We start from the raw sequence: 12,912 nt of genomic DNA, 5'->3' as shown, positions 1-12,912 counted from the left end.
TCGAGGTGATCGTGCAAAACCTGACAATCATTCTTGAAGCATTTACATCACAAGATTTGTGGATTTGACATACTTTTTTTTGGTACTGTAGGGTCAAACAATGACATTATTATGTTAAATGCATCTAATGTGTTTAACGAAGTGATATCGGATCATGCACCTGCGGTGAATTTCACCATCAACGGAACCCAATAAGATATGGGATACTATCTAGTGGATGACATTTATCCAGAATATGCCACATTTCTAAAGACCATTTCAATTCCACAAGGGGAGAAGTGAAAATTATTTACAAAATGACAAGAGTCAACCAGAAAGGATGTAGAACATGCATTTGGCGTGCTTCAATTGCGATTTGCAATTATACGTGGTCCATCACGTTTTTGGGATGCTCATACCATGAAGAATATAATTTATGCATATATCATATTTCATAATATGATCGTTGAGGATGGACGACACACTTATCAGAATCATATTCCAATGGCCTGCCAAAAATACGCTGGGCCAGCCCGGCCCATCAATGAAAAGCAGGTTGATAATGCTGGCCCCGCCCCGCCTAAGGACGGGTCGGGGGATCGGCGGGCCAGCTCGCATTCCACAAAAAAAATGGAAAAAAAATATATTTTATGTTCAAATAAAAAAAAAACTGCTACAAATAAATAAATATAACCATATGAAATTAAAAATGCATATATATTGTACATAATATATGTTCAACAAAAGCAAATTACAAACTTAGAACAAAATCAAATAGAAATTAGTCCACTTACACCAAAAGCAAAACCAAATTATAAACTTACAAATTACTAATAATCTAAATTTTTTTATAGTCCACAAAACAAGCTCATTACTTATGCAAGCAACTGAAGTCCAATTACTTATGCGGGTTGGTGGGTTGTGACGGGCCAACCTGCCATTTGGCCCAACGGGTTGGTTGGTTTGGCGAGTTGAAATGATGTGTCTGGCCTTCCAATTTTTGGCGGGCCAACAGGCCGACCCGCGGGTCACAACCCATTTTTCCATCCCTAGATAATATTACTTCATCTTCATGTATCAAGATGACGAATTTAGTATATTATTCATGAGTACATATTAAGATTTTTACATCTTGGTTTTGATCAACCCATACAACTTAGGTTGGTGCAACCTTTTGGGTTGAAATAGCCTAGTAGATTAGGCCTCTAGCTGTTTTAGACCAAAAAGAAAATGAAAATGTGGTAATCAATTTGATAAAAGAACATAAAAGTAAGAACAAGCATAGGATAATCCTTACATGACATGCATATAGAGATACATGAAGAAAAGATAGACACTAAAAGGGGAATTGAATAGTGTTGATCAAAAACTCACATTTTTTCAAATAATAAAGTAGTAATTCTAGTAGTAAAGAGTGTTGGAGAAGAAACTGACAAAACACATGGTATTTTTAAACTAGTTCGTCTCAACCATCAAGACTACATTCAGTTCTCAATCCAACTAGACTGAGTTCCACTATCTTAAACAAGATACAAGTATTCTTTCAACAAGTCACTCCTGGCTCAAACCTAAGTGTTTTTTTGAATTGCCTCTTCAGGTAATCTACCCAAGTATTCTTTTCACACAAAGCCTCTCGAGACTTCAACACCGAATATTCTTTTACAATCAAGCCTCTCCAAACTCAAACAATAAGTACTCTTTTATAAATAAACTTCTTTAGGCTCAAACAAGTATTCTTTTACAGACAAACCTCTCTAGGCTTAAACCTAATAACTTAGAGTTACTAAGGTTTACAAGTTGTTTCATCTTCCAATCAAGACGTGATACAACAGTTTAAATACAAAGAGCTTTTACATAAAAAATGTTAAAAATTCCTTCTAAAACTATTTCTTCAAAGGTTCATTAGGAAGTCTCTTGTTCTTTCTGACTGTGAAGCTTCTTATATAGTAATCTGAATGAAGATGACCATTGCAAAACATTGCAAAACCTTGAGGGTTCCTCACAAGATTACTTTGTCTATCTTTGTTGCAAGTTCCTTGAGGTGAGAAGTGTTTGTTGATGAATTAAATGCTTGCATTAATTGTGTTTCATCAGATTGACACTTCTTATTTGATCAAGGAAGTTACTTATCAATTTTAGGATACCAAACAGACTATCTATGACATGTGTTAGTGAGAAGCAGGTTTTGCATCGACTTTTGCTGACTTTTTTTATGATTTCAGGGATTCGTTTGTCCTTGTTTCTCGTACAAAGCATGGGTTCATTCATTAATAAATTTATGAGTTCCAACGAGTTTTCTTAGTTCGATTTGTTAAGGAATCAGATTAAATATGCGACAAGTAGTTGTTATTCATTATAAATGCTATGCATATAAGACCTTATGAAGTCAAACTATATGCTTTGTCTGATGATATATCTTTTATCTATTGATTTGCTTTTTATGCTTCGTTTGTTTTGTATTTTGCAAAAATATTTTCTCTTGTAAAAACGTTTTATTTGTTATTAAAACTTGAAAGTTTGAGAGATTCAAGATCGACTTTTGACTTAATAAGATATCTAAAATGACAATTTATCTCATGGGTTCAAAGAAGAAAGAGTCACCACTTAGGCAAGAAGTTATCTTTTTTATTCAAATTTAATTGAGATGAGATAAATGCGGTAACTATGGATGATGTAATGAAGATTGATTGCATTTAACTTTATTATTGAATGCGAGTAAATAAGGGAGAGAAATGAGAGAAAGAGAGTTAAGTCATTGACTTTGATAAGAAGAAATGTATATCTTGTTTGTATGAATTTTCTTTTATTATTTTAAGTTTTGGTATATGCATCGATCAAATTCAATATGCAAATTTTATGATTATAATTAATTATTAACTAAATACCTAATTTGATTTCTAAAAGATGGTAGAAGTAATTGATAGGTCCTTGAAAGATTATTTGTGGCATAAGAATCTCTAAATTTTCTCCATTATACAAGTTAATCATTTCATTATATAGTCAATTACTAATCATGTTAGTCTTATGATCAATCAATAGTAATTATCACATTGATATGCGTTCTTTCTCCTAATTAACATGCAACAATTATAAACCAAGTTGATTTAAACACATAGCAAAATAAAGTTTAATTTTTAATTTAATTTAAAAATAACTAAACTGACGTTTGAATGATCTATTTCTTCTTACACACCCTCATTGTCAATAAGCTCTTCCCCAAATCTACAAGGAGAGTTTTTCAATTCATATAGTAAAAGCACCTATATTCGATTGACGCATCCTTATTTGAGATCTTTCAGATTAGCCACTCATTTTGCTAAACTCCAAACTTAATAAATTAGAGTTTAAAATCCTAAACCTTTAGTTAAGAAATTAAGAAATTAAGAATGACTAACATAGAAAAAACCAACCATAAGAAATCCTTCAAAACACACATGACCAAAATATTCAAACATGATAAAGTGTCCATTATTTATTAAAAATTAAGTACCAAAACCTTATATTATGATCCATATTAGCTAATTAAGAGAAAGAAGAATGGAAGAGATAATAAGTGTCAACTTGATACTTAATTGTTAACTGTTCAAAAAATTAACATAGTTAAAAATTAAGTATAACGAAGGATTAACTTGCATAATACAATTAAAATTTAGAAACCTAGATATCACAAAAATCTTTTAGAGACTTATCAATCGTCCTAACCATCTTTTAGAGATCAAATCAAATGTCTACTCATTAATTATTATAAAAGTTATTCATTACATATAATTAAAAGTATTATATTATCGATAAAGTCTATCGCACTCAATAAATAATTATGTTATTTAAATATATTATCAAAAACTCAATTCTTTATTATATGTATTGCAAATACTTTATTGAGAAAGATAAAATTCATTTTATTAATGAAATTAAACTTTGATTATCTAAATGATATCTTTAATGCAAAACAAAAGAAATAATCAACTAATAAAAAGTTTAATAACTTTGTAAAAGAACATTATGTATGTCTAAATACAGTAATTGTTAACATAATAAACTAACAGGTGTCAAAAGCAAAACATAATAAACTAACATCAAATGTATTAAAATTAAAATTAAATATATTATTTATTTACAATTAGTCTTGCTTTATCATTTTCAAATATATCTTAATTGGAAGACCAAAGAGTAATTGTATTTCAAGAACAATTATTTCCCTGCATCAAACCAAAAACTTGTATTTGCCTTCAGTTTACCTAAAGTTTAGTGGTATTTTGGGCATGTTTTTTTTTTTTTTTGCGTCTTTTCATGTCCTGTGCCAATATTTGTTTAAAATTGATTCAAAATCCTTTCTTTTTCTCTCATCTTATTAAATAACCAATTTGGTATTTTTATTTTACTTTAAGTTTATAGATGCTTTTAAAATATACTCAGCTCTCAATCTATCCCCAGACTAAGATAGTATCAAAGCATAGTCCTTTTATATTTAGTATTATTCTTTATCTATATATGACTCGAATACCAATTGTTTCCCCCAAAATCACTAATATGTTATGTGAAAATATAAATACACAAAAAGAAAACAAAATCAAAAACTTTACTAATCATACACGGAGATCTGTTAGGAATCATTGGGGTCAAGGGTGCACATTAACTTTTTTTTACAACATATATAAAAAACAGAAACTTGTGGGCGTCTAATTAATAAATTTAAGTTTGTTATCTTGCAGAATGAGAAAGGTTTCACTTAATTAAAAAATAAGGAAGATGAATGTTTATTTAAAATTTGGTGGTGTAAATTTCATTTGAGAAAACCTGAAGTAATTTTTCCTAAGAGGCTTGCATCAAACTAGCCACACTTGGGTCAACTAGTTATTGCAATGGTTCTAATAAGCATTTGGGTCTTGATTCAAACACATTTTAGTTGTATTCAAAACTTTAAAATTAATTCTATAAATCAATTTTATCCAACTTTAAAACTATCAAGTCCAAAGTCAAGTATCGCCACCAACTTCTCTAATCAGTAATCACTATCCCCATCCCAACAGACAAGGAAAGTAATAAAAGAAACATTACAAAAATATGGATCATAAGAGACATGAGCTTTAGAATATTGGAGCAATATTAAGCATCACACATTCAAAATCTCAAAGACAAGGAACAGTATTCCTGTTTCTAGAGGATGTCATGTTTAAAAGTTGCAACTCATTCAAATAAAAATGTACTAAAGGCTAGTACATGTAAGAATTACTGTTGAAATCAGTACAGAATGCAAAACAGACCAAATAATTAAATTTTCAATTAACAATCCAAAACAAAGGACACAATGTCATATGAACTACAAATAGTAGTATAATCTTCAAGTCAAAAACTGTTTGAATTGGCATACACTGATTCTTGACATAGTATAGATATACCAAAGCAACTTCAACAAGGGGCAAGCCAAGAAAAATGAGCTAAACCCTTGATATTTTTGTATGAAAAATTAAGCTTAACCTATCTATATTGTCATACCATACAAATATGTTGTTATATATGGAAATCAAATCTAGTAGCTGTAGAGAGCCATGATCCACCAAAGACCATGAAAGCTGAAAAACAAACAGCAAACGCAGTGATGTACAAAACAATCATCCATGGCTGCCAATAGATGTTAACAAAAACAGCTCTTTTAGAACAGATGATCGGCTGCATATGCTTGCTTCATGGACTAGGTTTCAATGGCAGGAAAAGTCTCTATGTTTCAAAAAGTTCCCCTCCAAATTTCCACTTTGGAGAGTTTTCAACTGATGAATTGAAACTCTCTAACTCTTCATCAATCATCATCTCTATTTCTCGGCAGCTAACACTGCAAAATGATTTTTCACCTCTGCATGTTATCAAAGGAAGTCAACATTAGAATCACATTCTACCCACTAAAAGAACTTCAACTTAAAACAGAAGAGATGCAATGGTGCTAATCTACCTGTATATGTAAATATCTTTCCCCTCTTCCAATTTCTTGCTGCAATGGTAACAGAAACTTAAGAAATCATCAGAAGGATACTGGTTGTGAGTATTCAACATGTTAAGATTGAAAATGGGCAACCCCTTACCCTCCTCTTCTTTCTTACAATTACTTTTAAAATCATTAGCATGAGTTTCCAAAATGCAGTCACAGAAAATATGGGTTGTTTTCGGATTAGGACCATGGGAAATTACACAGGTGTAATCCTCAGAGAGTTCAATTTCACTAGCTGATAGAGAATTCATAAATTCATCAGAAGATGCTGCAGCTACACGGTTTGTATTCAATTCTGCAGGTAGCAAAGAGTTTTTGTTTTGGCTTTTTCCAATAAAATGAGGAGAAAAGCTTATATGGTTCAAAGCAAAATTCTCAGAGTTAGAATCAAATTTGGAACCAGTTAAAACAGACATATTTTTAATTGGACTGTATGAGTCCAATGAAGAAGACACAGTTTTACAAAAGGACTCATTTTCTAGTAGGGTCTCTCCAATCTCAAAAAGAACACTGGACTCATCCTTGTGTAAAAAAGAACCATTTTGAGCACAAGGAATCTTACAAAAATCTTTAGGTAAAGATTTAGAAGCCATAGGAGAATCCACATAGGATTTACAGCTTGGGGATTTAGTAATCATTTGGGGTCTGAGACTAGTCTTCTTACTCTCTGAGGCCTGGAGAATTTTCCCAGAAAACTTGGAACATTCTTCCAAAGAATCTATAATACTTAGACCTACTTTGGCACAGTCCCAGCTCCTTTGTTGTCCCTCATTGGACAATGAACTTGGGGTTCTAAAGGGGTTACTTAGATTTGAAAGGAATGAAAAATCAAGTGGGGAAGTGGGGCTCTTGACTGAATCAGAATCCAACAAGCCCTTAGGACCCATTCCCACAAACAGAAGAGGGGCATTGAAAATTGAGTTGCTTTTGGCATTGCTCCCCAAAACATGAGACTGAGAATAGGACTCATGATTGGTATCAGAGCTTGCCATTTGGCCAGTGTGCTCTTGATCTTTCTGGATTGATCTGCTCCTCTTCCTCAGCATTATCTCAATACACCAACTGAAAAAGTAAAACACATTTGCTCACATAAATAATCAAACACAGACTCAAAAATTAACCAATCAACAATATCCAGAGACAATTTAAACCATTATAACACAACATACCCATTTTCATACGAGAAAAAGATTTATACTTTGACGAACATGTCACACGGATGTATATCAAATTCAAAGGTAAAGTTTTGAAATAACCCCAAGCGATGTTTACTTCAGTGCATCAACCCCAAATGCAAAAGGTAAAAAAAAAAAGTGTTTTTTCAGGGGCAATGACCATTGAGAAAGATTGCTACAATAGCTCCAAACCCTTCTTATGCTTATGCATACAGAAAAAAAAAATGATGAAGAAAAAAACATTATCATTCTACAACATAAGAACCCCACAGTGTACAAAAAAAAAATACAAAATCAACATTAGAAGCTGAATCAAAACAAAACCATGCTACCAATAACAAGAAAAGAGATCAGTAATATCTCAAAAATACCCTAGAAAATTCAAATATTGACAGTGATTAAAAAACAGGAAGAAAATGGAAGAATACTAATAAAGTGAATAAACCCACCTGAGTTTTCTCTCTATGTGCTCTAGAAAGTTCAGAGAGAGGATAGTGCAGAGAGAAGAAGTCCAAATGCAGTAATAAAATGAGAAAGTGTGTGTGAAACTTGTGCAGTGCAGAGGCAGTACTGTGTATGTGTACTATCTCTCTCTCTTTGCGCGTTACTTTGTGTGCCGTGTCATACACAAAATTGCTACTTTAACTCAGATTGTGACAAGTGTTTAAGCATTTTCTGGACACGTAACAAGAGAAACACATCCTAGTTCTACTTATGTTTATTTCAGATACAAAAAGTAAAAAAGTATCTGTCTTCTTAAATTGGCACCAACTTTAAATTACTTTCCTATCCCATTTTTAGATACCAAAATATTTTGCGTACGTTACATTGGGACACTCCACTTTTATATTATATTATATAGTGAAAAACAAAAATTGTACTTGAAGAAGAAAAATAAATAAATTTATCATATAATTTATAAAATTATTAAAAGTTACCTATGATTGTTAAAGATAAAATGAAGAAAATTTTTATAAAAAAAACATGAAAAAGTGTTTATTATTAGTATATATATATATATATAGTCAAACTTGGTTAATAAATAGCTATTAGTCCTTTCACAATATATATAAACTATGATAAATAGTTTAATTTTTTTTATCACGTTATATATATATATATTTATCTTTATTTTAAATTAAATTTAACTTTTATATTTTAAAATATTAACAATTAAAAATAATTTTATATTTAAATATACATTATTTATCATAAGTTTAAAAATATTTATTTATTATAATTTTTTATTTAAAAAAATATTTATTATGTTATTACACGAAATGAAATACTAATTAATAAAATCATACTATTTTGAATCATTTCAAGTAATAAATATTAAATAATTATAAAAGTAAAATAATATATGCTAAATTACTTTTTTCTGTAATATTTAATATGTGTTTTGAATTGGTGATTTTTATTTTTATTTTTAAAAAAAAATTGTAATCTTGATCTAATAATCAAATATTTTACATTAATCGTTAAAATTACATTAAGCAGATAATATAATAGTATTTAATAACATCTTGAATTATATTATCACTTATGCAATAAATATGAAAATAAAAAATTTAATTTAATATAAATATTATTAAATTATTTACTTAATATCACATATGATTAATATTATAATTTTAACAATCAATAATAAATGTTTAGTGATAAAACTAAAACTATAATTTTAAATAATTGAAAAACTGAAATTATAAAATTAGAAATTAAAGATCAAAATTTTGAATTCGATTTCATAGAAACAAAATATAATTTAATTAATAATATATAAATTCTCATTTTTGTTTTAACAAGCTTTTGACTCGCTTTGTAATAAAGATTAGGCTAAAATAGTATTTTAGTTCCTTATAATAATTGTTTGTTTCAATTTAGTCTTATTTTTATTTTTGGTCTCAATTTGGTCCCTAATAAATTAATTGGTTGCAATGTCGGACTTCCGTCCAAATTATTTAGACGGAGTTAACTGTTGGCCACGTGGAAGCTACGTAGATGCCACGTGGAAGCTACGTACATGCCACGTGGACGTCAAATTTTGTCATGCATCTGGTACCAGAACGGCCCGTTCCGGTTGCACTCATGGTGTGTAAATTTTGCATCTGAAACGACCCGTTCCAGATGCATTATTTAACACCAACGCGTGCAGCAGAACGGGTCGTTCTGAGATAAGAACGGGTCGTTCTGGATTCCAAAACGGACCGTTCTGGATTCAGAACGGGTCGTTCCAGAACGCCAACCAACATAGTGCACTAGTATGGTTCAAAAATCGAAAGCAAACCATTTACACATACACAAATTTTTTTATCTAAAAAATAATATATTTTAAAAAATAAAAATTATATTCTAATATATATATATATATATTTAAATTTTCATATGTATAAAATATAAATTTCGAGAAGTTATTCATTTATGTGATATTTGTCAAACTTTTGTACTTTCTATTTATTATTTATGTTGATAAAAAAAATTGTAAAAAGGCTTAAATATGTTTTTAGTCCCTCAAATTTAAGATAAATTTGTTTTTGGTCACTCAAATTTAAAACTGTTGTTTTTATCCGTGTAATTTTCAAAAATCTTGTTTTAGTCCCTTAGGTCACCAATAATATATTTGAAAGCGACTAATTAAGACAGTTATGCAATATCAACCAGATTTAATGTGATATTTTCACTAATAGGGACACCAATAAGTAGATTTTATGCAATAATGTTTGATAAATTTCTTAATAAAATTTGAATATAAGGACTAAATTAAGATTTTTTGAAATTACAGGGACTAAAAACAATAATTTTAAATTTGAGGAATCAAAAATAGATTTACCCTAAATTTAAGGGACTAAAAACATATTTAAGCCTTGTAAAAATTTATATCACGTATTAAAAACATCTTTATATGATAAATAAATTAAACTTAATTTTTATAAGATTTAACATGTTTATTTATATGTTTTTATTAGTGTTAAATTATTATTAAGTAAGTTTTTAAGATTGCTATGTAACCAAACATTTTAAAAAATGTCTATGACAGATAAATATATAATATTTATAACATGTATTTTTAACAAAATTAGGTTTAAATCTGTTAAATTATAATATAACATAATCTGACCTAGTTTATTTTCATTCTTAATCATAATTGTAGATATAAAAACTTGTAAAAAATAACTATAATATATATTTATAATTAAAAAAATTATATATAAAATTTTTAATATTACAAATATATGAATAAGTATTGTCATCACGATCTAAAATTTATGGATATAATCAGTAACTGCATGTGTGACATTCTGGAACCAGAATGACCCGTTTTGAAACTGGAACGGCCGGTTCTGGTTTCACTCTTGGTGTGTTAATTTTGCATCTGAAACGGCCCGTTCTGGATGCAAAATTAACGCACGAAGAGTGAAACCAGAACGGGCCGTTCTAGTTTCAGAACGGGCCGTTCTTGTTCCAGATGCATGACAAAAATTTGACATCCACATGACAGCTACGTAGCTTTCACGTGGCATCTACGTAGCATCAACGTGACTAACAGTAAACTCCGTCTAAATAATTTGGACGGAAATCTGGCAACCAATTAATTTATTAGAGACCAAATTAAGACAAAAAATAAAAGTGGGACTAAATTAAAACAAACAATTATTATAAGAGACTAAAATAGGTTTTTAGCCTAAAGATTAATATGACTATAATAATATAAAAATAAAAAGTCATATATGATTAATTATCAAATAAAAACTCACGTATGTTATCAAATAAAAACAAGTAAATATGCATTAAAAATATTTTATTTATAATAAACAGTTTAAATCATGATTTTTAGTATTGATATTTTTTTTAAAAGATATTGAGATTTTTTTAGTAATAAATAATAAATTAAATGACTCGCTTTTATGATAAATAATAATTTCACTATAATAATATAAAATAAAAGATTACATCAACATTTATATATATAAAAAAAAATTATATTGTGTAAGCATATTTTTATAATTTTTTTAAGAATTCTTTTAATTTTATATTTTATATTTTATTTTTATTTATTATTTTATTTATTAATTAAATTTTAATATTGTATAATAAATTATTAATAAATAAAAAATAATTTTGTTTTATAAAATAATTTCTTATTATAAATTTAAAATATAAATTATATATTTAAAATATTTATTAAATAAATTTTAAATATAATTATTAATTTTAACAGTGACTAACCACCGACTGACGTTGCTCTTTTTTATTTTTATCAAATTTATACCAACAAAGTTAACTTCTTTTCCATGTCACATAAATAAATATAAAATATATTACCGCATAAACAATAAAATAACATCATTAATCTAAATTAAATAGATATGATAAGAATATATATTTTTAAAAATTAATGGATTAAAATGCACTTCTTAATGATGAAGAAATTAAATTGATTTAATTAAATAAAAGATTAAAAAAAGTAATTTGATAAGATATTAAAATTTCTAATTAAACAAATAAAAAAATAATGGGAGTTCAATTCTTCAAACAGTGGTTTTTAATTTTTATATTCTTTTACAATTCCTCCAACAAATTTTCTCATTATCTTATTAAGAGAGTATTGAATTAAAAAGTAATATATTTAATATTATAAATACAAAATACATTTAACAAATCTCATAAAAATTATGCAGAAAAATTAATCAAAATATTATAAAAGGATATATAATTATTTTTAAATTATATATTCTAATTTATAATATGAAAATTCAAAATAATTTATTACACCTTAAATTTTTTTTTTAAAATCATGAGAAAAATATATGCATGAATAATGTAAAAACACTTTAAACTCTTATAAATTACAAAAATTATTATGTATCAGTAGCTTAAAAAAAATAATTTCATGCTTTCATGTATTTTATGTAAAAAAAATATAATTAATAAAAATAATTGATATTAAAAATATGTGTAATTAAGAATTAAAAATATAAACAATTTTAAATAATTATTTAAAGGATGTGAAATATTTTAAAAAATAAATTTACAAAGAAATAGATAAAAAAAAGAGAGAGAATAAAAATTACATTAAAAAACAGTATTGTAAAAGTTATAGGATAAAATAATTATAATATGTACAAAAAAAAAACGTATCATCTTTATTAATTATTAGTATAAAAAATATATATACCGTATCTCTATATATTTTTTTAAAAATAAAAAAAATGTAAGCAATTAATAATAATTTTTTGAGTAAGTATAATTTATAAGGATAATTTTTTTTTTAAAAATGTGAAAAGAAAAAATAATTTAAAAATAATTATAAGGATAAAATGATAAATAAAAATGAATCTTTTATTAATAATATAAATTATATATGATTAAATTACTAACTCTTATAACAATTATTCTAAGATCTATATTAAAATTAATTTTAATTAATTAACATTATAAAATATTTTATGTAAATATATGTTACTAAACTCAAACATAATGCAAAAATAAGTTATCCATAAATAATGTAAAATAATTTTATTATTATTATTATTTTAAATAAGAAAAATTATAATAAAAATTGAACTTAAGTTTTCGTACTTTAAACTATCTCAATCTCTCTTTACTCAACCAATAAACTAACTTAGTGATTAATTTTACTATTATCTAATTACAAATCATATTATACAATAAATGTATTAGAGTGCATAATAAATAACTGAAGGTTGCATAATAATTAAACTCAAAATTATTTACTATATTATTTATTATTGTGGTTGAGACGTTGAGTGGTGC

The 12,912-nt window shown here is 27.1% G+C and overlaps 1 protein-coding gene across 2 annotated transcripts; it reads right to left on the bottom strand.

Annotated features, from left to right (window-relative positions):
- Nucleotides 1–5,240: 5,240 nt before the first annotated feature.
- On the bottom strand, nt 5,241–7,746 carry LOC109787938 (FCS-Like Zinc finger 10). 2 transcript variants are annotated; one of them, XM_020346543.3, is made up of 3 exons: nt 7,587–7,746; nt 5,927–7,024; nt 5,241–5,830 (listed from the first exon to the last, which is right to left on the bottom strand). In XM_020346543.3, exons 2-3 carry the CDS (start codon nt 7,006–7,008, stop codon nt 5,698–5,700), a joined length of 1,215 nt encoding a protein of 404 aa, XP_020202132.1. In that variant the 5' UTR covers nt 7,009–7,024; nt 7,587–7,746; the 3' UTR covers nt 5,241–5,697. The 2 variants fall into 2 exon arrangements, with proteins under 2 accessions (XP_020202132.1, XP_029124975.1); XM_029269142.2 differs by lacking the exon at nt 7,587–7,746 and adding an exon at nt 7,132–7,557.
- Nucleotides 7,747–12,912: the final 5,166 nt, after the last annotated feature.

Source organism: Cajanus cajan, chromosome 9 (assembly GCF_000230855.2).
Source record: "Cajanus cajan strain Asha chromosome 9, NIPB_CcT2T_4, whole genome shotgun sequence".
Classification (NCBI taxonomy): domain Eukaryota; kingdom Viridiplantae; phylum Streptophyta; class Magnoliopsida; order Fabales; family Fabaceae; genus Cajanus; species Cajanus cajan.
This window is presented reverse-complemented; position numbering and strand designations above follow the sequence as displayed.